This window comes from Carex rostrata, chromosome 20 (assembly GCF_964058835.1).
Source record: "Carex rostrata chromosome 20, lpCarRost1.2, whole genome shotgun sequence".
Classification (NCBI taxonomy): domain Eukaryota; kingdom Viridiplantae; phylum Streptophyta; class Magnoliopsida; order Poales; family Cyperaceae; genus Carex; species Carex rostrata.
Window position 1 is genome coordinate 2,133,217 of NC_135937.1, and position 19,926 is coordinate 2,153,142.

Below are 19,926 nucleotides of genomic sequence, written 5' to 3' on the forward strand. Positions count from 1 at the left end.
AAGTTCAATCCGGACTTAATTTTATTTTGTATTCTATATAAAATTCAGTATAGCAATACAGTATGTCCTGTAAAAAATATGATTTAAATATACTTGATGACATTTAACAATAATTAAAAGTTCTTTTCTGTATTATAGATCACATTTAAATATACTTGATAGCATTTAAATAAATTTAGCAATATTCTAGATCACATTTTCTGACAGTTTCTTTTGTGTCTTTCTAAATTTAACAATAATTAATAGTTAATCCGATATTTAAATATACTTGATGATTAGAATGTTAGAAATTAGATTCAGATTTATCTATTGATATATTATTATATTTACAGAACTTAGTCAAAGTAATTATACATAATTTAAATGTTTATTTTTCTGTAAGTGTTTGTAAAAGTTTATTTTTTGTAAATGTTTTAATTACATATTTTAAATGTTTGTTTGTTTTCTAATTTTTCTAATTATATATTTTAAATGCTTGTTTGTTTGTTTGTTTATAAATGTTTTTAATTGTTGTTTTCTTATTTTTTAATTTATTTATAAATATTTTCTTATTTTATTTGTACCATTTTATTAATATTTTTTTATTAGAAATGGTTCATCTTTTTAATATTATTATTTAATCAATTTTATTTAATTTCATTAATATAATTACGTGGGTTACAATTTAAAATCCATTAAAATATTAAAATTACAATATATTATTGGTCTAAATAAATAGATGGTGGGACGATAGTTTTTTTTATTGTAATTTTATATATAATTACTTTTTTATGTTAAGCTAACTTTAACTTAATTGGTTAAAATCAATACAAACAGAACGCTATACTATTCAAAAATAATAATTAAATAAAAATCATTTATAACTAAACTAAATTAAAACAAATAAATATACATATTTTAAAATAAATAAAGATTTCCCACAATTAATCCCATGATACAAACGAACACTCATTTTCTCATATTCTCATAATTAATCCCGTGCATTCCGTACCCATGGGTTCCCACTCTTTCAAAAGTGAATTCCCATTCTCATTCCGTAATCCCGTGACATCCGAACACGGAGTGAGATATGTATATAGTAAAAACTTGTCAGAAGCACAACTAAGCTATGTCTTCAGCCGGCGCAAATCCCAATTACTAGCAAAGCGGAGGTTCTAATTTTGTGGGTTTTATTCGGATAATCCGGTTTGAGTGAATTGTCAGATACAAATAAATTATCCGGATCCGTATCCGACGTCAAAGCCAAAACCATACATCCGTCAAAAAACTATCCGAATCTGAATTCGTATCCAAATTCATTATTTTTCAATTTCAGATCCAGATAAATTCGGATAATATCCGATCCGTTTACACCCCTATAACTCGCACACTAACTGCTCGTTTTAACTCGTTCATTTACAGCTTGAGTCAGTTTCAACTCGAGTTGGCTGACTCATTTAATATATGAGTTGAGTTTGAGCATACCCCAACTAGCTCATTAACAACTCAAGTTACACAAAATTCGTCACAATAAATGTCATTCTAGATAACTCCTAAACTGTTGTTTGAATTTTTTTTTTATTTTGTTAGTTATTTTGTTAATTATGTTTGAATTGTTTGTGTTTAGATAAATTCTTACTAAATCATTTAAATTTTATTAATATAAAAGAAAGTTCTTTACATCTCCTTATGGAGCATCATTGACAGACTTGAAATAAGTGGGCAGTTTATGCAGCTTGTGCCGCTCTTCTCTGTTGAATTTTGCCTTACCTTTATTTTTCAAAAGAAATTTGCTTATTCGAAATTTGATGTTGTGCAAGAAACAGAGCATTTGGGGTACGAGACGCATTAATTTATTCACTATCGGAGAGTTAATAACAAATTCCGGTTGAATTTCTTAATTTTTGCATCATGATAAATATATTGTTAAGAAACATGAATTCATTTATCAGTTAACTTGGAAGTTCTAACAATTTTCAAAACTATTTCTAATTTAAAATGTTACTTTAGAATATAATATTATTATTAATAAATGGTCATTGATAAAATAACAGTAATTAACATTACCTATTTTTATGAGTCCTATAATATGCCTAAATTTTTTTAATTTTACAATTTTTTTGTTAAATTTAAAAAATTAAGTCACAGATTTTCGTGTCCAAACTGTTAAAAATTGTAAAAAAAAAGAAAAAAAAGATTCCTTTTGTTCTCAGAAGCTCAAAATCATTGTGCTAATTTATTATCAAAGAACTTGAACGATCTCTGTTTCTAATTTGCTAATAAGAGCATCCAATTTGCTAAACATGAAAAGTAACGTGGAGAGAGAGAGAGAGAGAGAGGAGAGAGGGGGCAGGGAAAGAAAATATGAGGCCACAAGAATATTTTGTCAAAAATTTTAAAAAGGAAATATTTTGTTTGATTTTTTTACAAAATAAGTTAGCTTGTAAAATTCTCTGCTCTTACTCTTACAATAAATAGCAAATGAATAATTTGTGTTGGAATCGCCACAACACATCTATGATTTTCTAGGATGAAAAACATATGGATCCAATTGGCTAAAAAAAAAATTCTACAGTTGTATCAAGGATTGAAAGTTCGATTTTCCTTGTGAAACTGTGTGAAGGTATAAAAAAAAAAAAAAAAAAAATACGGGCCCAACCCAATTGCTGGGAATTACCGTTCTCGTGGGCCCTCCTTTGACACCTGACGCGTAGTCGCGTTATGAGTCGCCTCTTGATTTTCTGTGTTGTGTGTGGCTTGTAATATTTGAAAGAGTTCAATTGCTTAATTGTTATATATGTTTCACAGCACCAACTCCTCATTTATATTTATCTAAATAAATCATTCCAGAGTTTAACTAGATAAATCCAACCCACTATATTTTAATGAGAACTACAGACGATCGTGTTCTAATTTTGCCCCCACGGCCCCACCCATCAGTCTTTGGTAAGTTAATTCTACCATCAGATTTTAATTGATATGCTTACAATTCGTGCAATGTGCATACTATTTTTCAAAAAATTATCTTAGTTCTCAAAATTACAATTTGTGCACTTAGTATAGCACTCCCCTTCAACCAACCATCCAAAATAGGAATGGCAGTTCAATAGTTTTCAAGGGTTCTTAATTAATTAAGCCTGTCGCTTTAGACAAGCATAGCACGCGCATCTTATTTATATTTCCTTGATTATCCTTTCTTTAGTCCAGACCCCAGTATAGCTGTCCGTACTCTTTTTTTTTGTGATGAAAAAAAGTGAAGGTCAAGCCTTCACACTTCATTACGTACTCATCATATTTATACATCCCAATTGATCTGCAATATGTAAACATGTAAGCAGAAGGAAAATCCGGAAGGCAGAAAGCCCACTAACTAAAAAAAAAAAAATTATTTTAATCTAGTAGCTAAAGATAATATCTTTTGTGGCATGTTTAAAATTCTGAATGACATTCTTCTTTATAAATATTTAACGATAGAGTATATCTTTTATTTCCATTTTTAAGTCTTCTAGTTCAAAACAACAACAACAATAATAATACGTTACTATGTTATTGTTGAGTTGAGTGAAATACAAATTAGAATTTTATTGTTACTGTATTATTGAAGCATATACATATTTCAAATAAGAGGAGGGATCAAGTTACAACAAGTATTTTTTACATTTTGAAAGTCCAAATCGTCGATCCAAACCGTTAGATGTGATTTCTACAATAAAATATGCTTGGAGACCAAATTTTATATTTTTTGGAATTTTTTTACTATTTATTAAGATAGGTACAAAAACTAGTCAAATTCATACCATTGAATTTTGTACCCATCTTAATAAATAGTAAAAAAATTTCAAAAAATATAAAATTTGGTCTCCAAGCACATTTTATTGTAGAGATCACATCTAACGGTTTGGATCGACAATTTAGACTTTCAAAATGTAGAAAATACTTGTTGTAACTTGTTGTAACTCAAAAAATGTTGTAACTTGATCCCTCCTCTTCAAATAAACAGTATTTGTAATAATAATTCAGCTACTAATAATTATTTATGCCCCTATACGCAAGTTCGCATCTTCTGCATTATCTCAAAAGAGCATCTTTTGAATTTAATGCATCTCGGCTGTCTGATCAAGATCATAGCTAATCCGGTTCATTCTTTAATGCACAGGAATATTTGCAGATCTCAATTGGACGGTCCAGATCTATTAACGCACATTCCGTTAATGTAGAGGATACGAATTCACTATACGCAGGGATGTGTAGAGGTGACTAATGAGCAAGAATGAGCGAGTTAGGGTATGCTCATGCTCGCTCATTTAGTAAATGAGCGAGTTGGTAAATGAGCGAGTCGGAAATGAGCGAGTTTTTAATGAGCGGTTCACGAGTTATAAGTACTAAAATTAAATAAATTATCATAATTTATTTAAATAAAATATAATAAAAATTCAACAAAAATAGAATCATATTATAAAAATCAACAGTATCATCAATACTTCAACAGTTATACTTTCACAACTATCGTCCTACAAACAACAATAGAATATAATAAAAATCAATAGTATCATCTAACAAAGTGTAATACTTTCACAGTAGCATCAATAGACAACAATCAACATATTACAAAAATAGAATAATCCAACAGAAACTAACAACAGCACTAATAAAAATCCAACAGCTATCGTGGCAGAAATTATGAATATTACACATGATTTAATGAGGCAAGACTGATGTGACATAAATGTACTTGAGATTGAATGTGATATGAATTAGATGTGACAAATCCTAAATGAGCGAGTTGGAGCATGCTCATGCTCGCTCATTTAATAAATGAACTAATTTAAGCAAGTTAATAAATGAGCGAATTTAAGTGAGCATTTAATAAATGAGTTATGAGCAGCTCACGACTAATGAGCAATTTACTAGATATGTGTATTGCACTATTGCTTAATAGACATTAGACACGCCATGACGCCAAACATTCCCTCCGTCGGGTGTCCGCAATAACATATTCCTCAAGACCTCAACCCATTTCTTTATAGTTTCTCACGTAAGTACGTAACCGTACGGTTCCTTTGAATTTTATTACCTTCACGGTCTCACAAAACATCCAACTCCAAACTCGAATTTCCTGCTCTCTCTCTCTATCCTCTTCTAACAATGTCAGGCTGCGCGGCGTGGCTCACCGGCGTTTCCGCTTCCGTCCCCTCCCGGTGCCGCGACGGCGTCGCCGCCGAGCACCTGAAGCTCGCCTCCCTCGGTATCATCCTCGTCACCAGCGCCGTCGGCGTGGCCGCGCCGGTCGTTCTCGCTCGTTTTCTCTCGCGCTACCCCTCCTACCCTAGCCTCCTCCTCCTTGTTAAGTGCTTCGCTGCTGGCGTTGTTCTCTCAACGTCGCTCGTGCACGTGTTGCCTGATGCTTCGACTTCTCTCCTCTCGTCGTGTCACGTGTCTCCAGACGGGTTCCCTTTTTCTGGACTGGTTACCCTGATAGGGGCGCTGCTTTCTCTCTTGGTTGAGTTGTCGGCCTCGCACTCGCACTCGCATGAGATTTCTCTCTCGCTGGACGATGGAGTCGCCCCGATCAAAGGCTCTGGCCTTAATCCGTATACCAAGGTCGGAGCGCAAGAGATGGGATGCCACAAAGGTAGATTAGATTTCCTTTTTAAAATTAAATACTGCCCCTTATTATGGATTTGAATTCGGCCTGAAATTTGATTGGGAATGTTCATGTACCCTTTCTGGAGCAGATACCGGGACCACCATAGATGTATTGTTATTGAATTTGAGAATTTGGTTGGAAAGTCCCACCTTTGTGTGCCATTAGTCATTGAATTTTGTTTCAAATTGAAATGATTTGAATTATGTCTTTCATCATCTGATGGAGGTGGTAATTTGGTACATGGTGTCTTTCATCTGGTAAAAAAGTGCTAAAAAAAGTTGCGTCAAAAATAAAAATGACATTGATATTGATTAAAACTGATGGTGCAATATAGATGGGGATTTGGAAAAAGATGGAGGTAATAAAGAGGGTGAGGGGACAGAAGATGAAGAGCAGAGAATGGTGATGATGAAACAGAAAATGGTATCAAAGGTGCTAGAAATTGGGATTGTTTTTCACTCTGTTATTATTGGGGTGACTGTTGGGATGTCTCAAGATGTGTGTTCGATCAGGCCACTCATGATCGCTCTCTCTTTTCACCAAATATTCGAGGGGATGGGTCTCGGTGGATGTATTGCTCAGGTAAAATCCCTGTTGCATAATTTATGAATTATGCATATTTCAGGATTTTGTTTCCTGTGCTATGCTTTTGTGTAAATATGTATCATTTTAGCTGTTGTTCTGTAGAGATAACTTTTTTAAGAAGGCAGATATTTCCCCGCCTTGTTTGGATATTCAATCTAAAGTTGCAAATGGGTATTTGTGACACAATCAAGTAACCTTGTCAACTTACAGTTCTATGATTTTGACAATATTTAATGTTAGATTAATAGATCATGGTGTTTAAAAGCTTTGAAATTAGTTACTGAAATGGGTGTTTATTATTATTTGAGCTTCTTGGTAGTAGGCTAGTAGCGTTAGAGTATTGTCCAACACCTAATAGAAGCTAATCAGAGAGAGATGACAAGATCTCTGTGGTCCTAACAGAATAGAATTATTTCTTTTAGCATAGTTCCTTGTCCCAAAGTAAGATTTATATTATTTATAATGAATTTGAAATATATATTATATTTCCAATTGTACCAGCCTTTAGTTCTTGTGGACAAATCACCAGCACCTCATGCTTAACCCAGTCAATATCACGTATCCTAAGTTTGATTATAAAGCTGGGGGGCCCTTTTGATAATTTATCCATTGAATTACTGCTTTCTGGATAAAATAAGCTGAGAAAGGTGATATATGAAGCCAATATCTCCACTCAGAGATTATAAAACGACATTCCTCAAATCAGAGTTTCTTCTTTCCACATCATTTATTATCCCTTTGTAATGAACTTCTTCCTTGTTATGGTAGTGGTATCTTTGTGTTATGCACCCATGAGAGGCACTATGCTTTCTTTCTTCAATTTTCTGTTGGATAATGCTTTCTATAACTAGCCTTTTGTTGAAATAGAATCAAAGCATTTTATTGTATCCTAAATTATCCCTCTCCACTCATCGCCATCAAAAGAAAAGGAAAGAAAATAAACATATAGAAGAAAATACAATCTTAAGTCCAGCTTTTGCATGATTCATTTTCTTGTAGGTCTGAGAATGTTCCTTTAAATACTTCATTTTAAATCTGTAATTTTGTTTGCAGGCTGGGTTTGCCATGACAACTGTTGCTTATATGTGCATAATGTTCTCAGTGACCACTCCCCTGGGGATAGTATTGGGGATGGTTATTTTTTACCTGACGGGATATGATGATAGTAGCCCCAATGCTCTATTGACGGAGGGGCTGTTGGGCTCTCTTTCAGCTGGAATCCTAGTCTATATGGCCTTAGTTGATCTAATTGCGGTCGACTTCTTCCAAAACAAAGCTATTAACTCAACACCTGGCCTGAAGAAGAAGTGTTTTGTTTCGCTAGTGCTTGGATCTGCTGCGATGTCCATTCTTGCAATATGGGCATAGTAGAGAGATATGATCGATTAGTTCAGAAAATAGTGATTTATAAACTGTAGACAGGGTAATCCCAAAAGAGTTGAAATTTGGGACTACATATTCGCTAAGGGCCTGCTCGGATGTCAAGGAATTACACGGGATGAGATTTGATGGGTATGAGAATCCACTTTTGCAAAAATGGGAATCCATGGATACGGGAACGGAGTGGATTTATTATGAGAATGTGCTGAAATAAGTGTTCGGTTGTACCATGGGATTAATCGTAGGAAATTATATTTTTCTTTTTAAAATATTTGAATTTTGATTAATAAACAATAACGTGATGAATATTAGTATAAATGAAATGCATCATATTCAATAAAATACTGAATCTGAACACTGGATAAAATTATGAATTTACAAAATAATAACATAGCCAAAATATTCTAATTAAATATCAAATTAGTATTACAACAATACAAATTTTGTATCCAAATAATTATTAAATTGCAAACATCAGCTGCCTGCCATTATAAATTCTTAAAATAACAATAATTGTAAATGTTAGGATGAAGCGAAAGGTGTTTGGGTTATCACCCCTTCGTACCAGTCCAGTCCAGTATGCTCTTTCTTCTCTGTCCATGCAACAATTTCTTTTACCAGAACCAGTCTGTACTAGTCCGATACACTTGTACCAACATCAGTTCAATACGCTTGTACCAGCACCAGCCTGGTATGCAATTGTACCGGATGAACTTGTATTTAAGTCCCTAAAACTTATCCTTTCGACAAATAGAATTTTAATGACCATGTAAGAAAACCTAATATGCATATGGCCATATATAAATTAGCTCACATCCAAAAATTAAGCAAAAATCCGAATGAAGATATAAATTAAGACCAGTCTCAGAAAACAAACATTCTTTTAATAAAGATATATTAGTCAGGTTCAAATGGTTTACACCAGCACATAGTATCGAGTATACATGTGGCATTAATATATTGGATTGTACCGGTATATAAAGGTCTTGGTACAAGCTGGTACTAAATCTAAGTTGCTGAGACAAATAACACAATTGAATCAGAGAACAAATTAGAAAAAACAAGCAAAATGAATTTGTTAATTTGGTCCCTCAATTTAACAGTAACACAAAGCATTCAGTAATTAAAAGAACACCCTCAATTTAAATAGGAAAAAAAAAATGCAACAATGCTATAACAAAGAGTTCAATCTGTGTGAGAATTGTGTACAATTAGAAAATTTTACTAACAAAATCAAGTACACTATAGTAGAGAACAATTGATAAAATTATATAAATTCAAATGTAGATTTGCTAACTTCTTCGAGCCAATGCTGGAGAGCTAGCTTTTGTGCCAAATTAGTTTATATAGGATTGTTAATGTACATTCAATACACTTCTCAGATTCTCAAATTCAGTCCCTCAACTTTCCAAAATTAAAAATTCCCAGTCAGCCTCTAATACATAGGAAAATTCAAAATTTCAGCCCATTATTTACAATTTGTACAAATTGAAGCAACTAAAGAAAGAGTGAGAGAGAGAACGAAAGTGAAAGAGAGAGCATACCATGAATATAGAGATAGAGAGAAGTAGAGCGACATGAGCTTGGGAGGCTGCTTGAAACCAAAGGAGAGCTTGGGAGGCAGCTGCGAATCTGAGGTAGAGGGCGAGGCTGGAAGCGATGGAGAGAGAGGAGGCGTGAAGGAGGAGACAGGCAGGGTCTGGTCGGGCTGGAGAGAGTGGAGGCGAGGCGTGAAAGAGCTGTTACACGATGTGGGCAAAAAAATAATTCAGTCTGACTGAATTTTAGTTTTCTCACGAATTTTCGCTATGTGGGGCAAGAAGCTGGGAAGAAGATGGGGAATGGACGGGGAAAAACGGAGCAACCGAACGAGTGCAAGAATTATTTCAAAACCCATCTGTTCCTACACATCCGAACAGACCCTAAATGTTGTAGAAATTTGGTTTAGTAATAAAGGAGGTTGTCCCACACCTTTGGTCGTGGAGGTTAAGGTTCTGTTCGACGCACCATCGGAAATAGGCATGGACACAAGAATTGAATTGAACTGAATTTTTATTTTTCCACCGAAACAGTAAAAATGCTGAACAGACCCTAAATTTGTTTGTTTGTGCACTAACCCCAAACTTGTTTTTTCATTGAACCAACCACCACCACCCCAAAAAAATATTAAAAAACAAAAACAGCACACACGCGGAGACACAACACAGTGCAACCTACTACTGCATGTGCATCCCCATCGCTCACAAACCTTAGATAATTTCTAATTACGCGCTGGTTGCAAATCAATAGAGATGGGGAGACCTCCATAGGATGAGCGGTTGCTGGGTATTAACTTTGGATTACAGGTAGCTTTTATTCTTAACAAACAGTCCGTTTTTACTTTATGACTCCTGATTGAGCCTCTGAGCTACTAATTAGTCCTTGTGGACTATGAAGCGGTTCCACCTTTTTAGAGATTTTTTTTGAGCTCCAAACTCACCATTTTTCTAAGTTTCAATCCTTTAGTCGTCGGGCAATTTGGCAACAAAAAAAAAAAATCTTTAGTTGTCATCTTTTGATACCAAGATTACTTGCCTACAATCCGATCACTCAATTTGTTGTGGTTTTCCTAAATTAAATACTTGTAAAGTTATTTATTTTGTAAATTTAAAGGTTCATCAATCAATAAAGACAAAAGAAAATGTTGTTCTCTGCTGCTCTGCAAGGTATCTATTTACATGATTTACACATAAAGACCATGTTCTTCTTCTTCTTTGATAAATTGTGGTACAAGATACCACCTATGTCAATTTTCTTGAAATGCCCGACAAGCTCACTGCATATCAAGGCATTATACACCATTTCGAAGATAAAGAAAGGAATGGGAGTACCAGGATTGGTACCGACCATCATCGGGTTGTTTAACATGTTTTGTATCCACAGCAAAGAGCAAAACAAAACAACAGTGTATACAACCAGAAAACACAAACTGAAACTATTTGCCAACTAGCAGCCTTCTCTTTTTGGATGCACGTCTTTCATAGCCAGCTGCCACTGCAACCTCACCGCCTTACCATCTGGTACCATTTTTGTACCGGTATGCCGCTCTTCATCCCTGGCTGTGAAAATGCCCACACCGAAAAGTTGGTGAATAGGTTTCTATTCAAGTACAGCATAAACCATTTATCCAAAATTAATCAATGTGATAATCATGGCCGCTAGTGATGTGCCCCTCCTTTTCTACCTTTTGGTTAAAACGTACTTGATTATATCCAATCAAATGGTTAAATGAATGGCGCAAAAGACAATCGTAAAGCATTTCCTTTGCACCCTCCCAACTGAAAAATATATGCCCCTCACAATAGTGAAATTTATGGTACATTTGTTATATTCTTCTATCTCCATATTTTTCAAACATAGGCAAAGAAAAAGAGCAATGGAGATTCTTCCCCTAACAAAAGCAGCAGTTAGAATCTCTTTGCCACCTTGTTTCAGCAAATCACACATAACTGTATTGATTTGTAAATATTTAATAGGCAAATCATATATTTAGCTAGAACTTTGCAAAGAAAATGTTGATTTATGATGAGAATCAGGAATGAGACAGAGAGAGATTAGAAATTACACGATTTGCACCAATTTTACAAAGGCATGACAAATGGTCAGAGTTCAATTCGAGTACTATTTTGAAAAATGTTCAAAGTTTAGCAAAGAAAGATTCCGAGGAATGTATTAACACCAGCTGTCAATACAATAAACACTTGTAAGTCCAGAGGTGGACCCAAAATATTAGAGTTGTGAGGACTGAATAAGTGCAGTATAATTTAATTTTATGAGGGGGGCTAAAGAGGAACCCGCATTCTCTGCATTAACGTACCGTTTGAATTAAATTTTGGACTGTGCAATCAGAACTCGGGCCAATCTGGCCCACACCTATAACGCATGTGCCCTTTAATATTAGTGCGGATCTAAATCAGATGGTCCATATCTTAACTAAAAATATGAGTTAATGCAGAGGATACGAATTCACTAAAGAGTATATGTACAAGCACAAATTATAAAATCTGAAGGACAAAAGGTTGCAAACAGACAAGGGCAAAATGACTTCCCTCTGCACCCCCCCTCCCTTCAGAATTCGTATCCTCTGAGATATCTCAAAATGACTTCCCTCTGCACCCCCTACATCACCCCCGAATAGGCACCGGACACGTCAGTCACGCAAAAGTTGAGATATCTCAGAGGATATGCACTCCTCCCTTCATCCACCCCTGCCAGTAACAAAAATTAATTCATGGACCGAGCTGACATTCTTCTAGTAATAATGTAATATTACAACTATGCACACATAGCTCATAAGCTGCTGAATGAAGCTCAGAAACTGGCTAGGTATACAACAGTTTACTTCTTCAGTACAAGTGGACAGGGAAGCACTGCTAAACAACCTTTCCTTGAAATGCCATTCAAATGAGATCTAGCAACAACTGAATCTACAAACACTGAACCTAGGATAATGTAAGAAAGACCAGCTCACTTTGTTTTCATTTTTTTTCCTTGGATTATAAGATCAGGAATTTTGATTTTTACTAAATTGAGGGAGAAATTCAAGAGATATTAGTTGATAAAGCGCTTTCCCTCCTGCTCCTTGGAAGCTCCAACACTCAGGGGCGGAATTAGAAAATGTAAATAGGGGGGGCTAATCTATAAAATGTAATATATGAAAAAAATGAAAAAAAAAAATGTAGTTAGTGGGAATTGAACCCATGACCTCATACATAACAATTAGAACTCAAACCACTTGACTACTAACAAACATTTGTTATTTCATGAGGAGTGCTAGACTATATAAAAGTTCAAAAAACTCAAAAGTTTAACTAAAGTTTAATATACATAATTAAGAATTTTAAAATCATAGAGTGGCTTAGCACCCCCTGATCTATACATAAATCCGCCCCTGCCAACACTGCCAAATATTTCAAGAAGAAATAGGATGGCAGATCAACTTACAAGTGAGCCAAAAAATATGAAATCCAAAATCTCCAAAAATCAGGGCAGAATTCTATAAAAGAAAATGAAGAAATCACTGTAGCCAAAATGGTGAATTTTGTAAAGACTGAAAACAAAAAGGAAGGAGAAGTATAATAAGATCGAACATAAAGGAAGTTAAGAAGGTACAAAGCAGTTGAAGAAAATAAAAATCAAGAAATAGGATGGCAGATCGACTTACAAGCGAGGCAAAAATTATGAATCCAAAATCTCCAAAAATAAAATGAAGAAAATCAAGCTAAAATTACAAAATTAGATCAGGGTTACAAGAAAAAACGAAGAAATCGAACTTCATTAATAGAGTTCAATACTGTGAAAAACGAAAGAATCTCCAGAAATTAGGCTCCACACCTGGAAAACAAAATGGGAGAAATTTAGTGAGAAAAAATTTGGACCATTTCTCGATTTGTGCGTGTCATCCTTGCGCAGGGGCCATGCTAATCTTCTCTGTATCGTTCCAATTTTATCGGATGTCTCCGAAGAGACGAAACTGCTCTCTCCATGCTAATATAAATAGAACTATAAAAATTATAATATCTCATTGTGGGACTATAGCTAAAGTTCTCATCGTACCGGAGCGTGATTTAGCTTAAAAGGATATTACGTAGACCTGGTCTTATCTTGGTCTCTGTGGTCCATCCAGCGGAGAAAATATATAGCTCACTTGTTTTAGGCTGTACTGGCCCCAACTATAATTGTGTGCTCTCACGTTTAAAATCCAAGTTTTCTTCTGAATTGCCCAAAATTGTTATGGTATGAAAGACTAAGTCTCTTTTTTAAATCTTAATCTTTCCTTTTATAGAGACAACTGGAGCCATAAAAATAGCCAGAAGAGAACTTCAATAAAAATTTCGGCAATTGGATGGTCCAATAAGATACAATGTTTTCAAAATCTTAAAGGCCGATCAAACTAAATTTTACATTTTTTAGAATTTTTTAACTATATTTTTAGATTGGTAGAAAATCGTTGTTTTTGGATGGTCCAAAATTTTCAGATCAAGTGATTTTCTATTAATTTAAAAAAAATAGTAATTTTTTTTAAAAAAACATAAAATTTAGTTTATACGTACATATTTATATGGAGATCGTGTTAAACTATTCGGATTGATTATTAGAATATTCAAATTTAAAATTTGACCTCATAATCCGGACTAATATACGCTATGCATAGCACCACAGCCTCACTCAAAAACTTATAATACTTTGGGAGTCAAAACAATATCACAGAAAAGGTTATGATAGTTCAATAATTTTTTATTTGAGGCCTATATAGTTAATTGGTAGCAGACAATAGTTTATGAGTACAAACCAGCTATTATGTTAAGAAAGTTGGTCTAATAGAGAGACATTTTTGTAAAGAATTTCTTAGTTTTTGTCATTATATTGAGAAAATAAAAAGGTACCATGCCCTGGTAAAAAGCAAACGACACTCAGCATTCATCACTGAAAGTAATCCATTCAGTGATGCAGGATTTTTTTTTTAAAAACCATAATTAGAAAAAAGTAAATTTAGGGAACTAATTTGATTGATTTTTCTTTTACAAAAATCATAATTACTAAAAAGGCTATTCGGTATCTATTATTTACTTTCAAGAAATACCAAATGACCTATTCGGTATCTTCCAATTTTATAATTTTTTTGTAGCTTCTGCCAAGTAAAAGTATAAAATTGGATGGTACCGAATAGACTATTCAGTACCACTTAAATATAAATGAGAGGTAACGAATAGCCTATTTGAAACTCATAGTTTTTATATAAAAAAAAAACAACCAAGTTGGTTCTCTAAAATTCATTATTTTATTTATGGTTTGTAAAAAAAATTCGTGATGCAGACCATTGCTAGACCAAATTAATTCGATAATAATTACTAAAAAGCATTTTCAGATTTTATGAATCGTATATACTACAGCATGTCATCAGACTCCAATAATATCTCTATCTCCAAATCCAATAAACCTATTTGAGTAGGGTTAAAATACCTATTGTTTATGTACCCCCAATCATTGTCCCTACATCTTTGTAGACTTCATATCTGTTTTGAAAGTTTAAACAATCGATTCAAAGTTTAAACTGTTCAATATAATATTTATATTAAAATATGTTTGAAAGTCAAATTTTGGACCATTCATAAATTATATTTTTGTATCTATTTTAAAAATTAGTAAAACAAAATTAAAAAAAATATAAAATTGATTTGTAAGTATATTTTAATATAAAAATTATATTGAGCAGCTCAAATTAATCGTTTGAACTTTGAAAAACGTAAATAAGAATGAGAGACATCATTGAACACAAAAAGACGTGACATTTTAACCCTACTCAAACTATTTACAAGTATTTCTAGAGAACAGATGGGAACATTCTATCCTCTACGCCATCCAGCATATCTATGCTTATCTGACAAAATATGAGAGATTTGGAATTTGAGAGAAAGGAAGCGAGAAAGAGACCTGGATACTATTTTTTATAGGAGAATCACGGAGATCCGTAACGAGAGAGAGAGAAGACGCGGATGTTAATTTTCTGTCGTTTTTTAGTTATCACATCAAAATTAAATAATTACCACCGGTTAGTTAGAATTTCATTTCTATCACCCTCGCAGACCGAATCCACGTAGCCACGTAGGGATCTCAATTGGTTCGTAGACTTAATCAGCGCACGTTATTTTTTTCTTTTCAATAATCTGAACTGTAAAACGAAAAAATAATTACAATCCGTTCGCAGACCCAATCTGCATACGGATTTTTTTTTTCTTTTCAGTAATCTAAATTATAAAACAAAAAAAAAATTACAATCTGTGCACAGACTGAGCCTACGAACGGATTAGATGCACAAACCAAATCTGCGAACCGATTGAGATCTGTGCGCAGTCCTAGTTTGCGAAAGTGGTAGAAATAAAATTCTGACTGACCAAGTGGTAATTATTTAATTTCGATTTATTAGATTGATAACTAAAAAATTTCGATTTTCTTTGTAACGTTCTATAATTATACTTTATTCACATAAGGAATTTAACTTTCAATGATCCATTACCATCAATTGAAATTTTTTAATCACAGACAACTTTGTCTTATTGTATACGCTGCACAACGATAGCATCGGCGCTTTCATGCAAAATCTCTCTTTGTACTATTTACCAAACAAACAACAAACAACAAACAACAAACAAGATGCTTACATGATATATATGGTGCTCAAAATGCACTACATTCAACACTACAAAGTCGTGTTTCTTTTGCTCATGAAAATGTTAGACAAAAGAAAGATGTTGATTCGTATATTTTTTTTCTAATAACGTTAAAGTACCTGGCATGAGTCCGTGTTATCTATCTCCTATACCTCTTTCGTAACTGAACACAATCATACCGTTCCTGATCACTGACACAAACCTCCTGAAACAAAATATTAAACTGGTAACAGCTAGATGCTTACCAAAGGGTTTCCCACATTTTTTGTAAAGCTAGATGCTTATACCAAAAGGGTTTTTGATGGTGACTACCTCAGATCTACATACTATTTTAGGTCTTATAAAATAAAGTGAAAAAAAAAACAAAGAAAAATAGGAAAAAAAAAAACAGATTATTCTAAAGTATAATCCGTCACAATTCTTTCTGTACTTTCTCTTTCTTTCTTTCTTTCTTTGGTTCACTGAATATACTCCTCATTATAGCTGTCACTGATCACTGACACAAACCTCTCAAGCCAAGGCAGCTGGTGGAGGTCCTTCATGGTGTCTATGTACGACTCAGCGCAGCGTGGCGGTGGTGGCGGGTCCTGGCACGGGTGGTCGCCCAGGTTAAAACCACCGGACAAGAACCGCTGTATCAGCTGCAGCTGAGCCCTCTCCTGCTCTGAGTAACCCTCCATAGTGTTTGTCGGTATGCAGTCAAAAGAGTCCCATGACCACATCTCCATTTGATGAGGTGGGTTTGGATGCAGGGCTCGCATGTCATGTTGTGAGTTGACATAGTAGGTGTCGCATTGGCATGTCTGGTTCCCATGGTGGTAATCTGCACGGCAGGAGTAGCAGAACTCATGCCCGCACCTAAGAAAGAAGGATGTCAGCCTTGTTTTATTTGCATATAAACAAATGCTTTCTAGGATTAATTAGTTTGCAGTGGAACTGAGCTTGACTGGTTCCCATGCTGATGTATCATACAAGTTTATGTATTGGGAAACTCAAATTTAAATAGTTTATCTATCAACAAACATAATATAATTTGAATGGCCACAAATGTTTTAATTGTTGTATTTTGCTTTTGGTTAATCATAGTTAGTATTGACCTTGTAAGACATTCTTTCATGAAATTTATAAGCAACATTAATATTTGCAGGTATTCTCTGTGCCACAATTAATGCAACACAGATAACTGAATAAACACTTGCAAGGAGTTATTTAATAATAGTAATAACATGGATGACAATAAACAATGATTGAGAAATAAAGAAGACTAATTGTACAAAGATTATGTGTATGGTTCAAAGTCTGATGAGTTGCATCCTTTCAATCAAGAAAAGCAATTCAGGGAACAATTATTGGTTGATAAGCTTGTTAATACAAGCAGATAATAATTTTTAAATTATACTCAGGCATCAACAAAAAATGACCATACAACTAAACCAGAATTGAGTAGAGTTAATTAGTTAATACCTACAAGCCAAGTGTATCAATCAAACAACCTATTGTGAGATAAGTACACCAATAAATGCAAAAGATTTTACGAAATCAGTCTGCATCTGTACATAAAATCAGATTCTTTTAGTGCAAAGATTTTACAAAATCAGTCTGCATAAACAGGTTCCGAAATTGGGAATCATGCGAATTAATTTAACCAATTTAATTTGGGTTCTGAACTTCTGATTCTGTTCATGAGTTATTTATTGTCTCTACTTCCAAGTATGTCATTATAAAAATACAACTTTACCTGATTTTGTCTTGAATTAAATGATCTAAATTAGCTTTTGCAATGTATAAAAAACCACCAAAATCAAAATTGAAAATATTTACATACCAGCAAGTCATGCGGTTGCCTCCTGCAGATCGCTCGATCCTATTGCCGCACTGCTGGCACGTCCTCCATGTATCAAGTTGTGCCGAATTGCGCAATGAGAGGATCCCACCCTCTCTTTCATCTGACAATAAATCCCAATACTCCTCACAAGTAACCATTGCATGCCATGGCACCAAACAATTGACACAGTAATCCCTCCTACACTCGGGGCATTCAAACCGGTATGCATCAGAAGAGCCTGGTCCACAGTAACTCTGGACCGGGTCCAAACGGGCTGAGCAGCTAGTGTATGGGCAGTAGCCAACTCTCTGTTCCCTGTTGGGAACAAAATTGAGAATAGGAGGATTGTAAATGCCGATTGCCTCCTGTGCTAGTTGGAGGGGCTTTGCTAGGTCGAGCTTTGGTACTAGGGTTAGATCAAAGTCGTCCAGTTGTTCTGCAAGCTCTAGAATTCGGTGGCCTAGGCCTACCAAGAGCTTGTCATCAAGGAGTTCGGTCTCAGCAATCTAAAGAACAGGATCAAATCTTAGAGCTTAGAAGTAGAATGTTTTAAATTTAACTGCTAGAAAATTTGCAGTTGTATTAAACTGTTCCAAAATTTCCTATTTAATTGAAGCCCCAGCCAAGTACTAGAAACGACTTCCATTAAACAGTTCTAATTATAGATTGCCAAATTTGTTTTACTCTTTTCAACTACACTCTACACTGAAAGGAGAAGTATCATCTATATGTTAATATACCTCAAATATATCACAATACAAATATAAAAAAATTAAAAGTTCAGTATATCCCATACCCTTTCCAAGAATAACCTAAATGCCCTCCATAATCACCTACTCATTAGGATACAATGAAGTGCTAGAATTGGCAGTTAGATGCTTCTTAATGCAAGGTTATGGAAGGCACTTTTAAGGTTTGGCAAGGGTAGAACTAAATATTCCTTCAGTATACGAGTAATTCGGTGCTAGAAATAAGTACTCACTGATCACCAAAATTCAATCCTAGATTAAGATTAAAGAAAATGTTCTTGCCTGAAAGTAAAGCTTCTCTGAATCAGTAAAAGCATAAATCCTTTTTACATCATTCTTCAAAGCAACCAGAATCCCATCCAACAAGGCGAGATGCTCGGCAACCAATTCCTCCACATAGAAATCCATCTTTTTCTGAACTTCAATTACCGCAACTCCACTTCCACCTCCCCTCTCCATAACCACCCCAATTCCGGCAACCTTTGACCCGTTCTCCTTTTCCTCACAAACGGACACCCCTTTAAAGAACAATTTTACTGCAAATTCATCTAATAGTTCTTTTGAAACATGTGCAAATGATTCGTCAGTATCCTCCCAAATCTCGTCTCCTTCTTCATCAATTGCACAACAGCTTCTGAATTCATCAAATTCAGAATTCGAGTTTTCATATAGGTCCTCCGCAAAATCTCCCAAGCTCTCCATCTTCCCAATTTATTCCGAAAAATATAATACCAAAATGCCCCTTGATTCAATATGCTTATCTGAAACGATTGCTTCTGCAACTCTACTAAGCTAACAATTTTCTCGAACTATTTCGCAAAAAGAGGCAAAAGAACAAACCATCTGTCTGTCCAACTGAATTTTGTACAAAAAAATGATTCTGCCCCAACATAGAAATATAATTCCACTATTTCTATTTCTAAACCAACAATAAAAAAACTAATAACAAGACTAAAATTCACCGGGGATGATACCTTTCTTGCTCAGAAATGCATAATGGTCCCATTTTCGGAATCGGATAAATTCCCCATAATTCCAGGGGCGATGTAAAGAATAATAAAAGAAAGAGGAGACAGAGAGAGCGAGAGATTCTTCCTTTTTTCTACCGCCAGTCTTCTTTAAAAAGAGGGGAAGACTCTCAATAATTTATGTTTATTTTTTTCTAATACTTTATTTTTTTCACCAGACCCCAGTACAGAGAGAAGAGGAGAGAGAGTGCACAGTGGCGTTAAAGCCAAAGTCTAATTATTCTTCCTCAGTCAAGAAAACTATAGTTTAATGATTAAGATCGTAAACAGTCCTGGAACTGATTAAGTAAACGAGTCGTAAAACATACAAAACACTGATATGTGGGACCAATATGGCTCTTAATTGTAGTCCAGGTGCGAGTAAGGTTCTATAGGATAGCAGGAGGCTGGGCAGTTAAAGCGTGTAGGGCCTACAAATGGAAAGACTGTGTCAGCCGTCGATGGGCTGCACCTGTACAGAATCTCGTCCGTTGGATCTAATCGTGGGGAGCACCGACCGGGCAACTACCATTGAGTTTAATTA

At 34.6% G+C, this 19,926-nt stretch overlaps 2 protein-coding genes and 1 non-coding gene across 3 annotated transcripts; 1 reads left to right on the plus strand and 2 right to left on the minus strand.

The window, feature by feature from the left end:
- Positions 1 to 4,989: 4,989 nt before the first annotated feature.
- On the plus strand, positions 4,990 to 7,860 carry ZIP6 (ZIP metal ion transporter family). Its single transcript, XM_078322121.1, has 3 exons — positions 4,990 to 5,611; positions 5,961 to 6,208; positions 7,265 to 7,860. Exons 1-3 carry the CDS (start codon positions 5,125 to 5,127, stop codon positions 7,577 to 7,579), a joined length of 1,050 nt encoding a protein of 349 aa, XP_078178247.1. The 5' UTR covers positions 4,990 to 5,124; the 3' UTR covers positions 7,580 to 7,860.
- A 5,136-nt stretch (positions 7,861 to 12,996) lies between these two features.
- LOC144572902 (U6 spliceosomal RNA) lies at positions 12,997 to 13,099 on the minus strand. Its single transcript, XR_013517828.1, has one exon. It is a non-coding gene; the product is annotated as a U6 spliceosomal RNA (small nuclear RNA).
- Positions 13,100 to 16,007: 2,908 nt separating this feature from the next.
- Positions 16,008 to 19,571, minus strand: LOC144572264 (RING/U-box superfamily protein). Its single transcript, XM_078321756.1, has 3 exons — positions 18,658 to 19,571; positions 17,627 to 18,132; positions 16,008 to 16,659 (listed from the first exon to the last, which is right to left on the minus strand). The coding sequence occupies exons 1-3, from the start codon at positions 19,075 to 19,077 to the stop codon at positions 16,260 to 16,262; spliced, it is 1,326 nt and encodes a 441-aa protein (XP_078177882.1). The 5' UTR covers positions 19,078 to 19,571; the 3' UTR covers positions 16,008 to 16,259.
- Positions 19,572 to 19,926: the final 355 nt, after the last annotated feature.